The sequence below is a fragment of the Pagrus major genome, chromosome 11, assembly GCF_040436345.1.
Source record: "Pagrus major chromosome 11, Pma_NU_1.0".
Lineage (NCBI taxonomy): Eukaryota > Metazoa > Chordata > Actinopteri > Spariformes > Sparidae > Pagrus > Pagrus major.
The window spans coordinates 13,245,628-13,270,741 of NC_133225.1; the positions used below are offsets into that span (position 1 = coordinate 13,245,628).

General features: G+C 43.6%; 1 protein-coding gene across 1 annotated transcript in view; it reads left to right on the forward strand.

Moving 5' to 3' along the window:
• Positions 1-4,853: 4,853 nt before the first annotated feature.
• sema6bb (sema domain, transmembrane domain (TM), and cytoplasmic domain, (semaphorin) 6Bb) overlaps positions 4,854-25,114 on the forward strand; it is a 66,969-nt gene continuing 46,708 nt past the window's right edge. Inside the window, exons 1-5 of the mRNA XM_073476769.1 lie at positions 4,854-4,962; positions 6,339-6,453; positions 12,873-12,933; positions 13,087-13,149; positions 24,052-24,150. Of these exons, the coding sequence (XP_073332870.1) occupies positions 4,854-4,962; positions 6,339-6,453; positions 12,873-12,933; positions 13,087-13,149; positions 24,052-24,150 (447 nt within the window). The remainder of the gene's footprint in view (positions 4,963-6,338; positions 6,454-12,872; positions 12,934-13,086; positions 13,150-24,051; positions 24,151-25,114) is intronic.

Below are 25,114 nucleotides of genomic sequence, written 5' to 3' on the forward strand. Positions count from 1 at the left end.
TTTTTCTTTCAACCGTCCAATTTTTAGTGCAACTACCTCATGGCTGTGTAATGAAAACACACTGAGAGCGTACACATCAACAAGACAGGGGCGAGCAAGAGAGGATCCGAGGCGTAACAAGATGGTGAAACAGAAAAGGTAGAGAGACTGAGGGAAAAGAAAGCGAGAGCCGTGGCAACCTAATAAGTGACAAAAGCATTTCAGAGCATATTAGCGCCTTCGTTTGACGACGAGGTGTTTTATTTGCATGCAAAGTATCCAGACCTCAGCAGCAGAGGGTCACTATCTCTGTATAACCAGCATTCACTTCCTCTCATCTCTTCCCTGCCTTCAAACCTTTTCTTCTTCTCTTTTAAGCCTCTGTGAGTTGACTCGGTATCAGAACAGCATCAGTCCTCATTAGGGCTTTATTAAAGACACTAGACATCATTGATTGGCTGATGATTTGTTATCTAAGTTATGCGTGTTGGCCACAGTGGAGATCATTCTGAGGTGGGCGTCGATGGGGTCCAGGGAGACGCAGCACCCTCCACACCCAACTCCCTCCCACCTTTTTCGGCAGCTAAATGATCTTGTAATGGCTTTGTTTAGGAAATTACCTACCTAAACACCCACAATCAAATTGATCTGGAGCTGTGGAAACAGACAAATTAACAAGTCTGTGTAAATCCTGTTGAGGCGAATGGAGCACGGTGGTTAGTTCAGGAATCCTGTTTCATTAAGAGGAAACAAAAACTAGTCAGAGTGGTTGGGGGATTTAAAGTAAAATCCATGTCTTTTGTTCATTATAAAGCAAGTCAAGGCGCTATAGTAATAATGTTGATGAATTAAAGGAGATATATTTTGCTCATTTTCATTTCATTTTGTGTTACTACTAGAATAGGTTTACAAGCTTTAGTGCTCAATAAACACATCAGTTTTCTCATATTGTCCAGTGCTGCAGCTCTGTATTCCCCCTCAGAGCTCATGTGGAAACAGGATGGATGGTGCCTGCTCAGGCCTGTGAGAGATGACTAATCAGAGCAGACTAGGCCTTTCAGGTGGGGGCCTGAAAGACACAGGAGCTAAAACATTCAGAGAGGTGAATAGAGGTGCTTCAGCACTGGATAGTTTGAGACATCCAAAATCAAAGTACTGTAGCTGAAAATCTGCCCTGAAAATAAATATGATACGGGACATTCAAAGCTCACACTGAAGTTTCACTTAATCAGCTATCCTTAGCATTTTCCCTCCTCTGGTGTCACTTGCCATCTGTATTAACTTGGCATCGAAATAAGACTGTTGGGATGGTGCCTGGAATCAAGCTCAATCCTTGAATATGTTTGTCACAACACTGGAAACAATAGTCCCCCCCGGTGAAAGAGCTGACACAATAATTTGCTCTTGACAGTGTCGTTTTTTGACGTTTCTTGAATCCAGGGAGCCCGCACAGTGTGCCGGCTTTGATATGACTTCAGTCACATCGAGTGTCGTTTAATTTTCGCATTAGAGCACCCCGGGGTTAAATATTTTGGATTAACGCCTCCTACAAACGTTAACATGTATATGCGACTTGCGGTGCTTCTTGTCCAGTGATAATGGCGTACTACTGTACAGCTTGTGCCATGCAGCGAGGCGTCTGAATGGACTCAGTTGCAGCCATTTGTCATAATTACAGTGATGCTTTGGCTCTGAACCATACACACACACACACACACACACACACACACACACATACACCAGCTTTTATACTTGTGTGCTGTATCTACTTATTCTGCTGTCCCATGAAATTGTATAGCCCTGGGTGTATAATTATACTAATCGAATGCGTACCGCCTGACATTTATTCATACATTATTAATAGCAGAAACAATAGAATCTCTGATAGGATATACTGACTTCCTGACTTCTCATCTTCTCTCCCTCTCTCTCAACGTTGTTCACGTATCTCACACACAATCTCTCTGTCTTTACCCCGTGACCTCCTTTCTTCTCTCGGTGACTCTTTCCCCTTCACCTCGGGTAATTTGGCTTGTGGGTGTTGAGTAATTAGCATGCCTCCCACTTTTATTCTGATGTCAGAGCAGGGAATTTGAGAAATGTCCCATAAAGATTATGTGTCCTGATAAGGTTATGTCTGGGACTCCATTAAAGAGACGGGCTGCACAATGGCTGTTTGTATCCTTCGGGGGAGAGAGCGAGTCAGAGAGAGAGAGAGAATACTTGAAAGAGGAAAAACTGTTTGCATATTACTACATTGAGTACATACAGTATCAATCGCTGCACTTTGTTTTTATTTTCTGTTGAACTTGATTGTGTACTTTCCTTCACTTTTAATTAAGATTAAGATAAGCCAATTGATTGTCGTACCTAATTACAATGAAATACTTAATTATGAAATTCCACTGTTTGGCAAAATGGTCCTTATCTTAAAGCAGGACTACACAAACAAACCTTAGACTGCAAAATCAAACCTTAGTTCACACAGATTACACATAATTAAAATGTATAGTCCCCAAAAATAAACTTAACCTTTTTTTTTTCTTTTAAATGAGCTGCTCCGAGCTGTTCTTTCTCAAAAGAACCTCCCCAGCCCCCATTTCAGTGAACTATTTACATTTACTGTCAACAAACATGTTACCACCTGACCTCATTGTCGACATTCTGTCATATAACTCATCAAAATATGTAATTTATGGCAAACAAAATGTCTCTGGAAAGCTGCATGTTAGAGCTACATTTTTGGTCTGAATCATCATGCTAATGAGGCCTCCTTTGTAATTATTTATCCATTTTTCTGTGTTGACAACTGTTTTTGTTGTTGTTAGCATGGCTGTTAGCCGTCCACCGGCTGTTCCATGATGCCTTGGGCTGTGTCTGTCGACCAATCAGAGGCTGTGCTTCCGACTGAGAGCTTTCATTAAGCAGTACAATATCGTCCACCACTGGATTTGTAACGACGCTCTTTTAGCACGTTCATGCACATCAGTGGGTATAGGTGTATTACTGACATTACAGTCAGACTTGAAGACTCTTTTCTAGCATCTTTTGTTTTAGCATTTATCACATCCAATAATATGTTAATCAGTTGCAGTGCCTGCTGTTCAGTGGAGATAACTTTACCTACAACATAAAACGATATATTACACAATATTGTGCTGACTAACTTTGTGTTAACTTTGAGAAAGGTCAATGAAGAACTTTGTTGGCCCGCTCAGAGCTGTGACCTCGACCCCCTTCAGCAGCTCTCGTATGAACTGGAGCAACCAACATCGTTGACTAAACTCAGTCACGCTCCTGTGGCCGTATGGGAACTAATCCCTACAGCCAGGTTCCAAGATCTTGTGGAAAGCCTTTCCAGAAAGTGTAGGCTGTTTCAGCAGCACATTAATGCCGATGGCTATGGAAAGAAAAGTTCAGCTTTAACGTATTCATGTAATGTTAGGGTGTCCACATGCTTTTGGTTCTAGTGTATGTAATTTTATACATTTAGAGTCTCATTTTATCGTATTATTCTCTTCAAAATCTGAAGTTTGAATATGCAACAAAATGTAATCTTGGCCAGTAAAGCTCCTAAACTCACAATGCAGTTCAGCTGACCTGAACTGAACTGAAGAAGACATGAAATGAGTGTTAGAGAGACAACAACTGACACAGGAAGGAGGAGTGCATTGTGAATAACGTACGTTCAGCCAAGTGTTTGTTTTGCATTGTCTGACACATTGTTCATCTGCGACCACAGTAAAATGCCATGGAGGTTTTGCATAAAGAAATACAACCTTGAGTATTCAAATTTCAGATGTTGCATGACACGTTTTGTGTCTGCGGCGGTGGTGATGGAGGGCCTCCCCACTGGATTTTCAAAACAAATTACTCGATGTTGCATTCAGCATTAAGATGACAAGATGAAAGTGGAGTTACGGGGTAAATTACGGTGTAGTCGTGAAATTTCGTGGAAAACGCAACTCCGTGCCAGGTTCTTGTGGAGAGGGAAAATGTGATACATGATTACAGATCAGTCAGAGCTCAAGATAATAACAACTTGACTAAAAAACGCCTGTTGGATTCACGTTGAATTCTACCACTTACATATCGAAACAGCTAAATTGCAGTAACAGCACGCATTTAGCGGCCAGTCTGAGGTTTGCGGCCAACATCAATAGCAATTCTTTCAGCTTGTCTCCTGCCAGGCGGAGTGCATTTCAAGCTTGGTGCATTTTCTAGATGGATCGCGGAGGGTAACTTAATTTGGGTATCATTTGTATTTCCACATGAATCACATCCGAGACCTGCATATGCCTCTGATGAAAAATACCGACAGTTTAGCTCCGCCGTCAGAGAGGTGATTTCCATCGCTGGCGAGCGTTTAATTTAGTAAACCACCACTTTTCTCCCTCTCTCCGTCTGTCTAATCTTGGATAATGCGTGATGTCTGGAGCATTACAGAGACAGATTTTCCATTCATCTATAGGCTGTATATTGCCCTCTGCCTTGCCCAAGATGTTGCCCCTTTGCCTCCTTCTCATTTCTCTCAAATGTATCATAAGTGACGAGTTGTTTGATGTGGTCATGATGTGCCACGCGATGATCTGGCTGCAATCGGAGCTGGCCGGACACTTCTCCCTCAGTGGATGACTTAATCTCTCACTCCGAGCAGCTATTTATCTCCCCTCACATCAGGGCGATGTGACAGAGTTGCTGTGGAAATACAGAGATAGAGTTCAGTCAAGAAAGTCAGTCAGTCGGAGACCGAGCGAGTGAATGTTTCTGTCTGTGTATGTGTTTTGTGTCTCATTTAGCAACAACCACTCACTCCCTTTTCTCCTCTCTTTTGTTTTTCTAAAAATTTCCACAGAGTCCGCCGTCGTGTTGCTATGACGACCATGGCCCCTCCTTCCTTCTTCCTGCTGTGTTGCCTGCTCCGATCGGCCAGCTCGGCGTTCCCAGAGGAACCGGGGCCCCTCAACTTCATTCCCACCGAAGGTACTGACCTCCTGACTTTTCTCGCCTTCTAGCCGCCTACTCCCCTGCGTGCCTCTTTCCCAGGTCGTCATGTGTGAGGTGTGAGGTGTTGAATTGTGGGGGGAAGGGTGTGGAGGGTCAAAGTGTGGCCCCGTTGCGGTCAGACACGAAAGGGTGTTGAGTGTTGTCCAGGTCAGGAGGTGTGGGGTCGCAGAGTGAAGGACGGGGCCCTCGGATTCATGACTTTTCCCCCACACACACACACACTCCGACCCTCAAGAGAGGCAGCTTCTTACACACTCAGACTTGGAGTCTCCATGTCAGCCTGACAGTCTCCAGCTCAGACCAGACCTTGATTGATTGCAGTTCAATAATATTGATTGATGGTTTCCCAGCTGAGTCCAGACTCTTCTCAGCGTATCAATACCAAACAGTGGAGTGTAGAGCTTGTCAGGATACTGAGAGCTACATCGGAGCGGCCGCCTCAGACACGGCAGCGGCGGTTTACAACAGGTAGAAATTATTGTGGAAAACGCAGGTTCATCTGGAGAGACAGACGAGACAAATAGAGGGAAGTGAGGAGGTGGACAGAGGTAGAATGATTCACAGTGGGTGCCGGGATGGAGTGACATAGGTACAATAGGAAATAAATTACAGGATAGAAATGAAGCAGAAGCAAAAAAATAAAGGTGAAGAAGAATAGATGAGCTGACTACAGGGTGGTATGTGAAGAAGTAATGATGGAAGGGCAGAGAGAGGATCAAAGGATAGCAGACGAAAATACTCTCTATCATCAAAGTCAAGGTCAAAGACAGACAGCCAAACTGGTTTTACATAATAATCCATCTGATTTCTATGAAACTTTTATTCCTGATTCTCTCCTCACTTTAATTGTCTCTCTGTGCACATCTGCGGGACAAGACATGCTGAAAATGCTGCTCTACTTTTATCTTTCTCTCCCTGAAGGTTTCCCTTTCTTGATGTACAGAACTCTTCCTCCTCCTCTGACACACTTTGAACATTTTCTTTTACCTTTTTTGATGTTTTTGAAAATGTCACCTGTCTCTGTGTGTCATTCTCTCGGAATTATCTAAATAAGTTGACAGGACATGAAAAAACATTGACACGCTAGTCATAGTTCACACCTCCTTTATTTTCAGAAGAATAGTTGTCTCCTGTAGCTCAGCTTGTGCTCTGCTCCGTGTCTCTGTGTTGCTTACCTTGGCTCTTTCAAAAGCAGGTCTCAAACATTGCCTCTGCATCACCTTGGATACTTGTTACTACTTTCGAACTGTCAAAACAAACTAACACAAAACCATTTTGATGTACTTTAGTCAAAGACGGATGTCAGTTGTGGGATGAGCCACTGTGTGTTTCTGTCTCTCGTTCGCTGACAGTGGTGAGAAGACACCCAGTGTTCCTGGGCCGTCCCCACCGAACGTGGCTGAGACAAGAGCCTCTGCACATCCAGAGGATCCTCCAAGTCAATCGGACGCTCTACATCGGCGCCAGGTACAACACTCAAACATACCAATGAACTTAAAGTGGTAGTAGTAGAATTTATAGTATAGTGAACCAATAGTAAAAGGTATTCGTGTTTGGCTTTATCTACAGTTAGAATAAGCTTTAAGACATCTGGGACCTGTGAAATGTCTCTGTTTGCTTGCATCATATACAGGTACAAATATAGCTCTGTCAGAGCCATTTCTAAGCTTTAATATCTGTTGGATCGTCGGTTATCACTACTACTACATTTGTTGCCAAGCAACATTGGACATTATTTTAGGAGTTACAGTGTCTGAGCCTCAAACCTACATTTACTAACACAACTTACCACCAGTGTTGCTGTAGAGACGAGCAGCACATGTTCCTTGATGACGTTATGAATTATGGCAGGATTTAACAAAATAGTGATGGATCTGAAAAGTGAAGCGAATGTGGAAGTGTCTTAAACCAGCGTTCCTACTAGTGGCTATCAGGGGGTGGGGCGACTCCACTGGTTTGATTTTATGTAAGCTTATGAGAAAATGTCCCTGCTTCTCACTTGATTTATTACCTCATTAAACAGGCCTTTAAGGAGTTTATGGTCGCAACCATTTCATGTCTTCTTCAATGCAAGATGATGTTCATTTTGTAAAAGCAGGGGACGTTTTAGAGCACGTCACTGACAAGTTGCTACCACTGCGCGTCCTCAGATTCTGAGCTGCAGCTGCACCTATGTGCCGGGGCTTTGAGCACGCCTATACTTTGACCCTGTGTCCAGTTTATAACCAAAAAACATCCACAGATTTTAGCATATCACTTTGCAGTCACCTCTTACTGTACACAAAACAAATGGGAACAAAATCCAGGGTGAAGCTTCGGTTACACCAGAAATCTTACCATACTTTATTTAACCTACAGTAACTGTCAGGTAGCTAACGGGACAAGTTTAGCCTGTGCAGTTTATTCGAGAGATGTAATGTATTTATACTGTCTCATACAGAACTGTCTATAGAAAACACCTCTTTAATGAAGCAGTTATACGATGGCAGAGTAGAGTTATATAAAAACTGGATGGTACAACATTGCTTAGCTGCAATAGCTTCCTGTCCCAGTTAGTAGATTTACTTTGCGCCTGTGAGAGAATCGACTAACTTTATGTGAAGTGATGTCTCTGCAAAATCCTAGCATTTTAAATACTGGTGGTTTAACAAACATTACATCATTTAAAGATTAAAAACCTCTTCTTTTATAATTAAACTGCTATAACTAAGATATTTAAAGGTTCTAATCCCCAACTTGTGCTAACTGTAGTTAGATCCCTGCAGAGACCACAGAGACAAGCTTTCTCTAATGAATCTGTCACTGTAGCTTCATTTGAAGGCAGATATATGGCAGAGTAAATGTTTTCTAGTTTCTCCATATGATGCTGGTCCCCTTATGTCTGTCAGTCTTGTGAATGCGCTGATCGTGGACAGACAGTAGCTCTCACGGTCAGGAGGGCCAGACGAGGACGGCCTGCTCAGCTGCACCAGGTTTAGACTGCAAAGCTACATCTGCTGCTCCCCCTCGAGCCATTCAGGAGCCGACCTGAAACAGACTGAGCTAACAAAAAACATTCACGTCAAGATTTACTGCCCAAGTTGTCCAAAAAATAATTTAGCTTGAAACACTAAAAAAAAAGAAAAGAAAAAAGACACACAGTCAGTTTCCACATATGGCGCTAGTTATTCGCAGTAGTGGCAGCCTGAAGGAAGGTTGAAGTGGTTTCCAATGAGAGACGCCACTGTGGTCCAGGAAATGACCCAGTCCCCGGCCTCCAGCTGGTCTAACCTCACTACTGAGAGTTGGTAGTAAATATATCAAACTATGTAACATGGTTCCAGCCATTCTGTCTGCGCTGTGAGGGTCTATAAGCACACAGTCTGATAAAACTGCCCATAGACAACTACTGTGTGGCTACTGCAGTCTGCAGCCCTATTTTAAGTATAACCGGAGCCATGAATCTTCTGAGAGACATTAATTTCAATTTACAGCTTCAGAAATTCTTACAGAAGAGCAGAGGTAACCTGAGAAGAATGTATCAGCCAACCGGATGAAAATGAAATGCTAGAATGACAGGCAGAAAGACGAGAGAGGCGGGGAAGGTTGATGGCATCGTGAGAGATTCGGAGAGAAAGTGTTTAAGACTTTATTAATATATTTTTTTGTAAGAGGCTATTAGTGTTCGCAGCTTACTGACAAAGAATGATCAGTCTAAACAGACCCATGTGCAAACGCTTGTGTGAGCCCCAGACAGCCCAGCAGGGAGGCAGAGTTTTTAAATGTTTAAAGTATAAATAAGTACCTGTGTGGTGGCAGGTATGACTGCCAAAAGCTTCTACAGAGTGCACGGCCTGATAAGACGCCTCACTCATCCCCAAATCCTGTCACCATTAGCATAGCTGCTCCTCAGACTGCAAGCACTGCTAAATCCCTGCCCCAAGCACCTGCTGAGAACAGCTACCTCTCCCTGTCCTCTTCCCATCCTCACTAAATGAAAGTAAACTATGTGTTTGGCTGGTGACAGGTGGAGTAAAGCGCCTTGCTGTGTTAAGCCCCATTTCATTGCTGTCAAGATGAGCAGCTGTGGTCCTGTGGTCTTCAGCCCTCAGTCACATCCAAAGGTCTAATCCACACAAATATAAACCAATTGGCAAGTGTTTACCTATTGACAAGATGACCAAAGGAACAAAGCCAACTCCTTATTAACGGTTCCAATTGTGATAAAGCAGAAGAGGTTTTTGCCATCTGGGCCCACATGGGTCTGTGTGTGTTTACATTTTTTAGAAAAGGAAAGTGTGTTGACCGACTGCCAGGTTGGGAGGTGACTCAGTTTATTAGCCCACAAACAGCGACCTCAGAGGTTACCGTGGGTCACAAGACGGTCACAGCGAGGTCAAATGCCTCATGGCAGACGGACGGGGAGACGCTCACTTGTGGCAAAGACTGGGAGCTCGGGAGTTAAAGCTGGCAGGCTGTTCGGCTGTAGAGCGTCTAGCAGGGAAAGTTTAGCATGCAGACGAGGACACAAACACACAGGTGAAGACACCCACGTGGACACATAATATAGACACTGTTTCCACACTGTATAGTAGTACTATAAAGTGTACGCTCAGGGCTAATCCTCACAGGATACTGTTTGGCAGTCAGTGTACAACACTGTTAATGCACTTTGCCAATTATACAAATGCTAATGATGAAATTTAGACTGCACTATTGGAAAGCTGCTGTTTTAAATGTTGGTGATTCAATAGGACTGCAGCTAATGATTCATTAACAGTCACTCTACTATTTTTTTTTTTTTTTTTGGATTGATCCATAAAGCATTTGGCATGTGGTCAGTGTGAGGAGCCGAGCTGGCAGGCATCAGGAGTCACAGGTGGATTTCCAAAATGTACCTTAAAATGAATAAAAATGAACACAAATTAAGCCGATAAGATGTAAAAGAAGAGGTTAACTAAACTGACTTGGGTAACTGATTAGACCATTCTAATCCTCATCCCAATATATTGGGATTAAATACGTTAGATCAAGATCTCTATTTGGATCCACATCAAATTGTGCTCCCTCGTAGATACCACACACCTAAATACGTCCATGCAGTATTCTCTGAGACATTAACGAAATGTTGAAAAACACCCTATATCTCAATGTTAAAGAAAGTGAGATGGAAATTCTGGATCCGTCCCTTTATCTGGGTCTGCACCAGAATTCACTGAGGTCTATTCTATTTTTTTAAAAATTATAATTGACAGAGTAGTTGCTGATTATCTTCATCATGCTAAAAAGACAAACAACCTCAGAATGCATTCAAGATATATAAGTACATTGAATTTTGCTAATTATATATAATATAATTATTGCATTTGACAAGTTGGGAATTTAATTTTAATTTGTATGGCCTATAAGGTTTTCTAATTTCAGGTTTCTCATTATTTTTAAACATTCTTGTCTCATTTTATGTATATTTTCAATTATTAAGAAGTAGCTGTCCATGGTGTTTGTGATTTAACTCTTGTTTTGATGCAGCCTTAGGCTAAAGTATGCAGTTGTTTTCAAGTACTGTGAGTTTAATGCCTGAAGCAGGTCTCTGAACAAAACGTTGCTCTCTCTGTGAATTAAGTGAGAAGTGCAGGATTTCACTACGCCCACTTTTCACTTTGGAGAACATTGCATATTCACTTCTTTTTAATTTAGTATGTCATATCAAACTGGGACACGGCTACTTACTCAGTTACATATTTGCAGACACCCAGTTACACAGAGACGTGCCACAGAGTTCTCTGCCTCAGTCAGCACAAATGTCAGGTTAACTCGGTGGTCAGCTCAAATTTTTCCATCCCAGTTTCATCCAGTGGAGCAGCTCAGAGGGGCTCAGCGCCGCTCACACTAAACCACAGTACAGCTGCTAGCGGGGAGAAGAAGAGTAGGAGAACTGAAACGAAAAATAGGAGAACTCGTTGGATTAAGACGTCTTGACCTTGAGTCTGCGGTTGTTCGGCGGGGCAAGAGGAGAAAGTTCACGAGCTGGTCGGGTCTGAAACGCAGGAAATGTTGACGGCTTCTCTTGATTCTTTGTTGACTTTGCATTAGCCGGGTCAAAAAGGGGTCGGAGGCGTTTACAAAATAACAGCTCAGGCACGCGTAAATCCTACACACATATCCACACGCAAGGCCATACAAAGAGAAGGAAATCTGAGACTTTTCTATTCGTTGGTTCTAAGTTACGACCAAATAAAAAGAGTCGAGCTGATTCAAGGCCGCGTGCACATCCTGCAACATAAAGAATAATGAAATCTTTACACTGTTCACGTTAGTAAGTGCTCTGAATCGTAACCTTTCTACCAAATGTAGCACACATTATATCCACTAACACACATATAAACAAAGAAAAACATACAGGCCACAGGCTTTGCATCATTCAAACAACCTGGAAGGCAAGAGAGGAGATGGAGAGAGGAGGAGAAGCAGCAGCATAAATAATTCCCCCTCCTCTGCACTATCAGAGTCAACAGTGCTGGCTGCCAGCCACTCTGACTAGGAGGCCTGGTGCTATATTCATTATGTTAATGCTGAGACAACGCTGAAGCAGCCTGGATGAGATTACGCCTCACACTCTGGCCCACTCCACTGTTTGAAGAACGCTTAAACTCTGACCTGTTAAGCAGGGACGCAGCGCGCAAGTGTTGGGTGATTTCGCACTTCTACGCCACTTAGTCGTCGTCCTGCTCTGCGAGGGTTGAGTAAGAGCGAGGAATCTTTTTAACGCAGCAGCAGGAAGTGAGGATGAATTATTCAGGAAAAGTGGAGTAACCTGATGGCCTACCTTTGCTCTCATCACGCACAGTCCTCACCGAAAAAACAGATGCAAATACACATTGATACACAAACTCAGGTGGTGTAAATACTCAGAGGAGCAGCAGGAGCTTGTTCACACACGGTGGCCCCTCCCTCTGCCAGAGAAAAAGGAGAAACCAAGAGAACATGCAGCACAGATGGGAGGCAGAGCTGGATCAGAGATGGGATCGATAGTGCTGCAATAACACGGCTATGGCAGATTTACAGATTAGCCCTTTCAGAGCTGGGCCCTCTGCTTAGATGAAGCCCGAGCTTCAGATACATCCCAGCAGATCCCGAGGCCTTGATCAATATGCAAACGTCAGCTTCCAGCTCCTGAGCCCAACTCTCATTTAGTTGGCGTTTTCACAGGAACATCCAAGGTTACTGCAGAATTATCAGAGGATTAAGAGTGTGAAAAAAGCAGTGTTTGGGATATATCATGCATACATGCATGGCGTTGGAGCACGTGTAGGCAGAATGTGAGGGTGTACAGGCATCAGTGTAACAACTTGATTAAATCATCCATTAATTCAATTTCAGGGCTTTTGAATAAGACTGATAAGCTGAATTTGAGGGCCTGGGAGCAAATTCAATGCAGCAAGTCAAGTTTAATGAGCGGAGGCAAAAGGGGAAGGGGAAATATGAGACATCATTATGCAGCCGGGTTCCATTTCTCATGTATATTGGGAGAAATGGAAGACATTGTAAAGCTGTTCCCTAATCTCTGAGGGTCTGATCAACTTTAAACGAATAGATGTCTCTAATATGTATGCATTACAAAGCTGCACGCACAGAATTATTTAGTAGTTAAACCACACAGATTCAATATGGGGAGGAAATATTCATACTCGAGTTTGTATTAAGTTCGTAGCCTGGATTTCATCCAAAAGAAAATCTGCATCGACCTGCTCTGTCCTAAGCTTGCAGTAATATCTGAGCTGTACTTCTGCTGCTGAACTGGTCTTCATGGTTTGCTCAGCTCGGTATCTGGCCGTACCTTAAGCTGTGGATAGTGCTGTGTTGGCCGACTGCCACTCTCACTCTATCTCTCCCTTTCTCTCTCGAAGGGATGACCTTTTCCGCGTGGAGTTGGACATCGTTGCAGGAGACGAGATGTTCTACAGCAAGGTGAGCACCTTCTGGACAGACAGCGATAGCATTCACAACCTTTAAGTGGATGTATTACTCGCCATTTGGCTGGAAAACTTCTTTTTTCTGGTACAGAGAAATGCAAATGTAGCTAACTGGCAGTGAATATGTGTTTCTTTTTTTTATTTATAGAAAAGAACATGGGAGTCGAACAAGAATGACATCAGGATCTGCAGGATGAAGGGCAAACACGAGGTAAGACGATGTTTCTGTTTCTCCATAGTAACACTATGGCTGTCTAAAAATAGTGTGAAATACAGCACATTAAACCTGCATGCATTGATTTTATGGGATCAGCTCAACAAGGTGTAAACACAACATTGACATATTATCACCTTATGAAGTCGATATGGCAAAAGTATTGGCAATCAGTCACACAGAACAACATTAGGAGTCGTGTTTCTGGCCAGTTTTCACTCTCTTTTATCTCTGTTTTGTTCTCCACCACATCCCGAGAGAAATATCTGGTTCTTTAGCAACAATTTGCTACCTAAAAAACGAGATGAAAGATGCCTCCAGAGTTGTGGAGTTGAGTGATAATTGTCTTTGGGTTGTCGCTTTTAGTAGACCTAGTTATTTTCTCCATTGTTCATTTCAATCTGTTAATCATAGCTACTTTAAAGAGCATCATCAGGTTTGTACTTCAAAAACATCAACATCAGATCAAAGAATGAATAACACACAAATCTGGCTGAAAGACAGATTTTAAAAATACCGTTTGTAGCACAAAATCTCTCCACATTGATTGGATTTTTAAATGATTTCAGTGTCTCATTTACATTTAATCACCTTCATTTACAAGAAGGAGTTGTTTCTCAGCCTGAATCGCAACAAGTTTTGAGATGCACGGGAGCATAAAATCTGAGTGATTCCCCCAACAATTGGAGATTATATGCAAAGACTGCAGAATGAGTGTATTATGAAACCATGTCTCGCCACTGAGAGCTTTTGTCTCAGGCTATCTCTCCGTCGTGCACACATTATCATTGCACATGTTTCACCTGTTTGCCCGGAGCTTTAGTTTCGCCGCGGCAGTCGCCTGACTGTCATGCCTGCTGGCACAGCCTCAAGAAGAAGAAGGGGGGTGTTCGACCGCATTTTATCTCATTGTCCCTGCTCATCAAACCAATCACACACACACACATCGATCAGAAGAACAGAGCCCCTCCTACCTATACACCGCTTGTTCCACCGTCATGAGTTAGGAATGCGGTTTGTGCCCTCAGAAAATGCAGGTGGGCGTTGGGAACCAAGGCGGTCAGGAAGAAACATCCCAGAAGCCACCAGCAGCCCACGCCTGAATACCTCCTCATATCTCCAACACACACATCCCTAGCGGCTGTCTGCCACACAGAAACAGCCCCTATTCAGTGTGCATGTGTGTGTGTGTGTGTGTGTTGGGTTGTGTGTAGTGGTGATGGTTGTGGTTTGCAGTGAGGAACATGGGCTCTGTCCCCTCCGGGCAGAGAGAAAAAATGACTTATTTAACACAGTAAGAGAACACCTGACATTAAATCTGTGTGAGACAGTGCCAGCCAGAAACACAATGGAGAATAGAGGGACGGCAACAAGGAAAGAAGAGAAGAGAGGAGAGGAGAGGAGAGGAGAGGAGAGGAGAGGAGAGGAGAGGAGAGGAGAGGAGAGGAGAGGAGAGGAGAGGAGAGGAGAATGAAATGAAGGAGAGGAGAGGAGAGGAGAGGAGAGGAGAGGAGAGGAGAGGAGAGGAGAGGAGAGGAGAGGAGAGGAGAGGAGAGGGGAGGAGAGGGGAGGAGAGGAGAGGAGAAGGAAATGAAGGAGAGGAGAGGAGAGGAGAGGAGAGGAGAGGAGAGGAGAGGAGAGGAGAGGAGAGGAGAGGAGAGGAGAGGAGAAGGAAATGAAGGAGAGGAGAGGAGGAGGGGGGAGTGTGTGAGGTCCCTGTTGGCCGGCCCTGAGGAGAGCTGTGGGGCTGACAGAGATATGAAAGGTCTTCTTGCCCCTAATGACTGTGCTGCTGCCTGGTAAGACCGTGAGTCACACGGCAATGTGAGGAAGATAAGAACGCTGCCAGGTCCTCTCAGTCAGCTCTCTGGGCTCATACGCATATGAATGGTCGTGATAGTGTGTGTGCATATGCATATACACACACTCACACTTAAACACACATAAAGAGAGACGCTAGTGCAACCAAATATGGATTTCTAAAAGGCAATGCAGATTTTAAAGTCACTAAATTTAGTGTTCTTTGCAAAAAATGTGATTAGGAAAGCGTTTTATTTCCTGAATAAGTATGAAAAATTGAAAATACACATATCTGAAAATATAATGTAATCCTGTACTACTATAACACATAACAAACTATAGCCTTGAAAATGACTGGAGAGTATTTTTTCCCAACACTTCTCTACAGCATCAACAAAAGTGCAACATTTGAAAGGGGCTGTATGACATAATATCACCCCCGCACTCGTGTCCTTGTGCGTGTGCATGAATCAATATAATAGGGATCCACAAGTCAGAACACTTGTTTTCGCACTATTCATGGTCAAAACACCTTTCATGCCTTTAAGCTTCATAAAGATAGAGTCCCAGCAGCATCGTTAACACTATGGAAATGTAATTAAAAGACTGTTTAAAGATTAAAACCCACATTTGAACTAACCAGCCCCAACAGTAACACCACTTGGAAACGCCAGTGGGGGAGGGTGTTGTCTGTTTCCACTTTGACGAAAGCTTTTTCAAAATAATTTGTAATGTGACCACACAAGTGGAATAATGCTCATTTCACTGAGATATAACATCGTGGGAATTATGACTAGCAACCCCACATCCCATGTGAACTCGCATGTCAAAACACAGGTGTGCTCTATTTGATGTCATCGTAACATCTGGGATTCCCTCGTGTCAATTTAGCTTGAGGAAAATTGGCTTAATCATTCGTCCCTGAAGTGGATCTTAGTGTGCACAACCTTTTCTCTCTTCATATCTGATTGTGAAGTATTGCATCATCATTTTTTCTTTTTCCTTTACAAAAACACTCAGCTAAAGCATTGGAATAAGTTCAGAAAATGGTGTCACTTAGATTTAACGCAGCCTTTGAGACTGGGAAAAGACCTCATTTAAGGTACATCTTGATGTTATGGTGTGAGTTTTATATCGCAGTATCAATAATACAGAGCTGTATTGTGTAGCTGCGATGTTTACTGCGGGGCTCGTGTGTTGAAATGCGTTCGATTGCTTGGAGGGGTTGTTGTTTTTGTTGCCCCCTGTTGCTGTTTTGCTCATCGTGTTGGAGGTTGAGCCGACTGACTATTTAACAAAAGAGCCATCTTTTTCTGACTCTAACGCATGAATGCACACAACACGACGGGTCTTAGGTGGGATTATCAACCCTCGTGTACTTTATATATACAGTATGTTCGTACATATTCATGAATCCGGGCGTCTTTTTTTATCTACCCTCTCTTTGTTTCCCTCTCTCCCACACATACGCGGACACAATTAAAAAAGGAAATGTCAACAAACGCATCTTTCCAGCAGTCATTCTCCGTGTCTCCTCTACCCCCACCCTCCTCCACCTCACCTCCTGAATATGTCCTGTTCTGCTTGGGGGTTGGTTGTGTCAGATGTGACACATTCACCACCTCGTAATTGGTTTTGTAATTAAATGTTTCTGCTTGGTTGATCACAGAGGACATAGTATTCTCCCTAATTAAGGTGAAAATTCAATATCCTAATTGTTTTGCCTTCTTCTCCCGTGTTGACCAAACGGTTGTTGATGAACGCGACAGCCGTCATCGGTGCCACTCACTCTGCATATTGCCCTCGCATTTCTTTTGTCCTTTCCGCTGCCTTCTTATCTCTCCTGCTTCTGCCCTTTTCACGTCTCTCTCCGTCACTCCCTCCCCCTTGTTTCACTCCTTACCCCTCTCTCTGGTTATGAAAGCAAAAGAGAGAAAGAGATAAAGGGTGAGACGTTTCCCCAGAGGTGGCCCCGTTCCAACACATCAGGCCGCGGCAGCGTGGCATGTTCATGCAAAACAAAGGCAATTCCGTACAGAGAGCTTTTAAAGAGCGCTCGGGCATCGTTATAAGCAGCACTTAGCGAGATTGTTTGATCAATATTGCGTTGATCGAGCTCTTTAAGGAGCTCCAGGTTTTCAATCGTCCGAACCCAAATGCCTTTTTTTCTGGGTTGGACAGGCAGAAGATTCAGTTTCACTGCCTGTTTTTTTTTTTTGGCTCCTCAATGAATCCATTTAAAATACCACATGTGGAGTCACTTTCATTCCTCGTGGCCGTGGGCACTTTTTCGTAATCTCACCAGTGGCTACTATGTATAATGTATCTTGTTTCACTGCCTTTGATGTTATTGTACATTGAAGACTTTACTACTTGAAGATTCAAAAAGAGATTCATTCAAGCTCAGCCATTATTGTATCTTTCATATCTCAGCAGCTCATTGTTACATTACATTTGAGTCGATTACCAAACTTGCAACGTAACAAGAAGGCTAAAAAACATCAAAAACGGACTGGGAAGAAAGGCCCTGACACACCAGGTCGACGTTGGCCCGTCAGGCATTATCAGGGCCGTCAGTGAGCGCCCGGTGTCGGCGGCTTCTTGGCCATGTTGCGCATGTACAGTATCGGCGATGGCTGGTTGGTGACAGAAATCACACTGATTCACTGTTCAGCCAAGCGAATCAGTGCATGAAAAGAGAAACGTAAAAAAAAGAAAGGGAAAGCCCCTCGGGCCTGTCGCTGCAGTATCGATGATTTCACCCATTTAGCGCGGCTTCTCCTTATTTTTCTCCTCCGCCTCTTTGTCAGTGCCAACCTTTTATCAGACATGTTCCTGATTAGAAGTGGTCAGAGCGGTGTCAACAACTGCTGCTCAATCATAACAACAGTTTGTGTATTACATTTCCTTGCAGGCGTGCGCTGAATGTACAAGCTTGCTGGCCTTCAGCTATAGTCTTTGCGGCGTGTTCAAGTGCAGCTTTTTGGCCGAGTCACAGGCGACAGGAGGTGACGCAACAGTTGGCGTTCGACACAGCTAGCTCTTTGATGTCAGTTTGGTCGGTCAGGGCCTGAAACGAAGTAATGATGAAGCAAAAAAAAATCTACTTTTCAGATGTTTGTGGAGTATTTAGTTCCCCTTCATTACTTCAGAGGCTTATTTCCCTTAGTTTGGCTTTCTTCATTGATTTATTCTCTGTTTTTTTTGTGATATGCTGTAGGGCTGACCCAAATGCTTCAAAGCTTCGGCGTTTCTACCATTATGGTAATCAATGTCCAAATCAGTATTTGAAGGAAGGAGATGTGAGAGAGTGAGAAGTGCTGCTCTTCTGTGATGATTTAAGCAAAACAACATGTACATTTCTGGAGAAAGATAATTGATTGCTGAGTCTCATCCCCAGATTGTCAAATACTGACACTTTGGGTTGGTGTCAGAACGGAGCAGGTGGGACAAAAGACAGTGGCTGATGTCTCCCCGACTGTCCTCACCTCTCATTCGTCTCATAATTATAATAAAAGAAAAGTAAATAAGCACTAAATGACACAAGTTTGGAGAGCTTGTGTTGCCACCCCGTTCCCCTACCCACGTTCAAAGCTTCGAATATTAGCAGGAAATCTTCGCAGACGTTTCCAAGCCCCAAAAATAGCATCCGGGACAGCCCTAATATGTTGTAATCGTTGGCACCCTATGTGTTCTGAACTGGGGGATCATACAGCTGTTAACTACAACCACATGTAGCACATATCTGATGTCATTATAAGCTTTCATCAAAAAATGTGCCCTGATGAAGGCTTAGTGACTAAAACCTGGCTTTATCATCAAATACTTGCCTAAGTGTGCCAGTTTTTATCTAGATATTCCCAAGTGTGAGTGTTCAGCGTCACATGCATTAATCACAATGAGACAATTTGCCACCATTTTCCCAGCAGGTTGTCAGGCTAAGAGCTGTCCAGGGGTGATTCAGGTTAAGCGTTGTGGTGGAGGATTGAACGGTGTGTGTGTGTTTGTGGATGTCTGGTGTGTGTATGTTTCCACCAGGGAATGGAGCTCAGCTGACCCTCACGATCTGTAGGTCCTGCTGCAGGTCGTCTCCACCGCTGAGGCTGCCACATGGCTGACTGGCCAGGAAGAACTCTCTGGTTTTCTATGTTTCTGACTCTCTTTCCTCCACTCTGTCCTCATGTCTCTCTTCCTCTCTCTCTTCACTTGTTCCTCTCATCTCTATTATCTCGCTTCCCCTCCCTCTTTCCCTCCCTCTGGTGTCTGATGTTTGTTTGTGGCCTGTGGTGTGTTCAGTCAGAATTACCATCAAACGGGGAGGAAGGGTTGCAAAAAAAGGGGGGGGGGGGACGCGGATTAGCTTTAACATGCTGAGCGAGGCCGCAGAACTCGGAGCAGCACATTGCTGCTAATTTGGTAGCGCCATTAATTTATCCTCCGCCCACGAGCGCGCGAGCGTAAACACACACACACACACACACTTTCTTCCTGTCATGACGAGTCACCGTTTTCAGTCAGAATTGTGCGTCAGGCATTTTTTTCTGGAAGTGACACGTTTTGTTGTTAATGACTGTAGAAGTAGTCTCGCCAAACCATTGTGTGTGTGGACACAGTGTGTGTGTGTGTCTGTGTCTGTGTGTGTGTGTGTGTGTGTGTGTGTGTGTGTGGGAGAGTTCTGGCTCAATGGCGGCTCTTGGCAGCGCGATGCTCTCTTCTCCCTGGTCGCTAACATCAGGGGACCAGCCAGGCATGTAATGGAAACTTTTGAGATTTAGAGGAGCAGCTCGCTAAATACGACCCCCTGATGTACTACCTTAGAAGGCTCCTATTGTGCGAACATTACTAAAGCAGGTCATCACGATAACTTTTATGAGCGTATGAAAAAATGCCGGGGGTTTGCTCCTAAAGCAGGAAAAACGAGCAGAAGAGTTTACGGCGTACGAGACTGTTTTTTATTTCGGTTCGACGTAACACGGGATGGCTGATTGTAGCCTGAGGTAAAACCGATGTTCATTTAAGTTTGGTTTTTTTTGGACAAAGCTTCATCATGAGAACAAACATCGAGCCCGGGCTCAGGCCAAATGAAAAGCTGTTTATCATCCCTGAGTTAAGGTTGAGTTCCGGACAATAGATGGAAAGCAGATGCAGAACGAGGAGCCTTCTCAGTTTTTAATGGCGTCTGACTGGCGCAGGTTGTTTTGAGCAGATGTGTTGTAGCAACAGAGAACTTGTTGCCGATCCTCTGAGTGCGTGCGTGTGTGTGATCACTTTCATTTATAAGTCTAAGGAAAAATGTCTGTGCCTGTGCCGAGAATGCACTTGCTCAATCAACATCTGTAGAGTCGAGGTAGTCTGGCGAACATCTGCATAAAGAGCAAGAGACTGATTAAAAAAACCTGCTGCTGCGTGCGTAGCATCTAGTTTATAAAAATGCAGGTGCACATATGCAAACTCGCCCCCCAGACACACTCGTGCACCTCCCCTCCCTATCTTTACACTTTAAATCTCTCCTCCATTCACAACTACGTCCATATTTGCACTCAGACGTTTGCTCCTGTGTAATTCATCCGTGCTGCAGATTAATTTTTCAGAGCCCAGGCAGCTCTGCCGCTGTCAGTAAGAGGAGCAGGACGAGGTGGAGGAGAAAAAAAAGGAGGAGGAGGAGGAGGGCTGCAGTCGTCTGGGTCTCGGGAAGGCTTGCCAGCCAGCACAGGTGGCGTTTTGTCTGGATTCTGCCCAGGGAGCGAGGGGAACAGAGAGGAGGGGGGGGGAGGCCGAGGGGAGAAGAAGGAGGCGCCACGACGTACAGCGTTCGGATTCATATGTAATTGTTTAATTCACTGAGTCACTGCTTGATCCTTTGTAATTGGTTTAATTTTGAATGTGGAAAGCATAGTAAAACTGTAATCCTGCTGACTGAATTGGACTTTGAATAAAGAAGGACCCGTACCTGGAAGTGCCAAACTGCATGAATACTGGTTAATGAACAGCACGTATGCAGCAGGGGATGAATAGAAATGGAAATGGAAACTCTATAGTTGATACGAAGGATCCGACCCCTTGTTTTTTATCCTCGAGTGCTGAAATGTTTCATTTTATATGTACGCACGCTGCACAAACGCAGACATTTGTGCAGCGGTTTGGCTCCTCGCAGTATTTCCTCCCCTCGCTGAGACGCTGGCAGTCGGACTGGGTTGTTATTAAGAGCGCTTCATCTGGCTTTGTGATTACAGCTCTGACCAAGCTGACAGACTGCAACCCCACCGACAAACAGCATGCAAATGATCCTCGCACATGAGCATGCATCTGTGCTGTGACACACACACGCGCGCGCACACAGACACACGCTATGTGCTCGTACGTATACGGATAAATGCACCAGGCTCACATGAACACATGCTGTATGTGTGGGAGTGTAACACACACACACAAGTTCTGTCACAGTCGCTTCTCAATTTGTCACACGGTGCTGCGCCATTGGAAATTTACACCTCACACCTGACACACCCCCCCTGCACCCCAACACACACGCACACACACACACTCGAAAAACACTTCCTACTTTCCTGTTTTTCTGCTTGTTGAAAAACGAGAACCCTGCTGGGAGTGAAGTGGGAAGGTGGAGGGGGTAGAAGGGTGTAGGGTGGAGCATCTGGAATAACACTCACCCGCCTCTCATATCACTGCTTTCCCTCTGATCTCTTTCACACACACACACCGACATACACACATACTGAACACACACACACACACACACACACTGTCATTTGACATACCCGCTATCACACCACCACCGCTCCTGCTGCAGCCCTACTACTCTTTCCGATGACATCAGTGCGGGTGGTGGTCTTGAAGTCGACCCCATCTGGTGTGTGTGTGTGTGTGTGTGTGTGTGTGTCAGAACTGGTGCCATCCTGGCTGGGACACTAGTAGTTTGGGGAGGGGGGTTGCTGGCGGCTGCTCACCAGTGATCTACTGTACATCACCACTCACTCTGCACACACACACAGGTGGCGGGCTCGGCCTTGCTAAGACAAACTGCGGTCTGCACTTTTTGGCTTTTAAAGTCAAAGGCCAAGACTGGAATTTCAATTTAATACCCATGAAGTCCACTCACAGGTTTACTTCTGCGTTGAAAGGTTCTTTGTTTGTTTATTATCATGTTACTTTTTGGTTGCAAAGCCCGTGAGACGGTGGTTCCCAACATGGAGATCAGGACCCATCCAAGTAAGATAAATCTGAGAGGCTGACAAGATGATTAAAAAAAGTCTCTCACTATTTTTTTCTTGTGAAATACTGAACACCTTTATCTCTTCATGCTGTGAAATCCTACATCAACCTAAGTAAAACAAAACTTTAATTGAAATACTCGCTACAACTCATGTCAACTCTAAGGCCAGAACTGTGGTAAGAGCTGTTACGTCCCTGGTGTAAGGGAACCAGGACATAGCATGCTGTGACTCCCCACTCCTCCCACTCCTGTGAAAGGCCAGCACCACTATTACAATTAGGAAGAAGATTCAACAAACACAAGCGTTATTAGCTTATATAGTTAGCTAAAATAGGCTAATGGATAAACAGTTTGATTGAAATGATAGCAAAAAGGTTTAGATAGATTGAAATAGGTTTACTAAAGTAGCATTAATGGATAACGGTTGAAATAGTTAGATAACAGTAGCTAAAATATTCAGCTTAAAGTAATGGATAAACAGCTGAAAGTTAGATGTAATGGATGAATGGTTTGATTGCATGAAGTGATAAATTGCGGGAAAAGTAGCATTAATGGATAAACCGTTGAAATAGTTAGCTAAAAATAGCATCAATGGCTAAACCTTTGAAATAGTTAGCTAAAAGAAGCATTAATGGATAAACTATCAAAATAGTTAGCTAAAAGTAGCATTAATGGATAAACCGTTGAAATAGTTAGCTAAAAGTAGCATTAATGGCTAAACATTTGAAATAGTTAGCTAAAAGTAGCATTAATGGATAAACCGTCGAAATAGTTAGCTATAAGTAGCATTAATGGATAAACCGTCTAAATAGTTAGCTAAAAGTAGCATTAATGGCTAAACCGTCGAAATAGTTAGCTAAAAGTAGCATTAATGGATAAACCATTGAAAATAAAAGTTAAAGTACTGATTGAAAGCTAGAAGTAGGCCTTATGGACAAGTGGCTGTATAGTCAGAAGTTGGAAGTAGCCTAGGCCAATGGATAAATAGTTTGCTTGCTCAAAATGATGGATGAAACGTTTATAAACATTGTCTAAACAATTGAAATGGTTAGCCAAAAGTAGCATTCATGGATAAACAATGAAAAATAGTTGGCTGACAGTTGAAAGCTAGACTGGATTAATGGTTATATACTGTAGTTAGCTAGAAGTAGGCTAATGAATAATTGCTTTGATTGTTCAAAACGATCCATAATAAGTCTAAAGTGGACAGCTAAAAGTATTGGTAGTTCGGTAAAAGTAATGGAACCAGTGACGCATGTGTGATCATCACAGCAGTGTAAAGCGTTTATCAACATGTGTTCAGTCATTTCTACTATAAACACACTGACACACTATACTTTCATCCAGGCAGCACATTAACTCGAAAGTCATTTTTCTCAGTTTCACAACACCAACATTTATTACTTTTTGGAACCGTGGCAACAGCAGCTATGTCATGCGGTGCTTACACTACTTCTTCTCATTACAAAGAACGAGCGTGGCAGAGTGAAACTGTGTGTTAGGTTTATTTAGTCATTAAGCAGGCTAGGTATTTCGACGCCTCACAGTGGAAAAATTAGCCTTAAATCTGTCGCTCGTTTTTAAAAAAGTCCTGAAGCTGGTTCGGATTAGCGTCTGTCAGTCAGTGGCAGCTGTGTGCGGAGAGGGTAGACACTTGAAGTCTCTGCAGGCTCTGTTCAGACTGTATCAATATGATTGACAGCGTTAATGGTGTGATAATTCCACACATCAGGCAACTGAAAAGCTTCATTTCACAGAGAGGTTTGGATAATCAGTCTCTAAAAAAGAAAAAAAAACAGTTTTTCCTGTATTCGCCCCTCCTGCATACTAAGCTCTCCATCTCTTCATCTTTTCTCTTTTCCCTGCAGGATGAATGCCGTAATTTTATGAAGGTGCTGCTCAGCAGACAAGGAGGCCTGTTCGTGTGCGGGACCAACGCCTTCAACCCGCTGTGTGCCAACTATACCGTAAGTAAAGGCGAGCGGTCGGCCACATCGTCTAACTTTCCCAAAACAGAGGGTTCGCTATGGTACGCCTCTTCACGTTGTCGTTCGCTGCTTGATTAGAGTTGTTTGTTCAGCACTCGAGGCCGTGTTGACTTCCTCCCCAGGACTTTTTTTTTTTTTTTTTTATCCTTGTTGTCTTGGCAGCCCCAGCGCCTTGTTTTTCTTCAGATACAACAGTTGTTATTTCTCGGTGGTTAAACTTTGTGGTCCGCCGAGCTTGTTATCATTGAGAGTCAGAGACGGATAATCAAGAAGAACACAACGAGAGGAGGGAGAGGAGGGGATCCAGAGACTAAAGGGTTGGAGGACGTGACTTGTTTGCCTGGTTGAATTTCTTTTGCTCGTGTTTAAAGTAAAAGCGAAGCAATTCCCTCGACCGAAAGCAGGAAAGGTTCGAGCGACAAGTCTTAAGTGTTGACCGGGGCCCTGATTAGACAATTAGAGGCCTCTGATTATTTCATCCTACTCCGTCCAAAATATGTTTGTCAGAGTCTGAAGTCTGTGCTCCACTTCCCAACCGGGTCCACGTCTCGCTCAATTACAGTAACGATTTCGAAACTCGTGCAGGGAAAAAAAAGACTACACATGAATATTAATCATCGGCTCGGCTGATTTCACATCATTCTGCAGGAATATTAAATGAAGGATGAAGGCAGTCGAGTCGGAGAAAGTGAGAGGGAAAAAAAAAATAAAAAATCCCTTTCACTATCAAAGGCTTTTTCAGATAAGTGTTATTTTCAGTCTCTCACATTTCAAACAGCGAAACTCTGAGACGTACCTGGCCCATTATCTGTCAGCCACTAATGACATTCTACAACAGTGTACAACACACCTGTCTCCTCCTGATAGACTGTCAGCTCCTCTGGGGACTAGTTAGCGATGCTAGCTGCTGTTTTATTTATAGCTGCTTTTTTTTAATGAAATG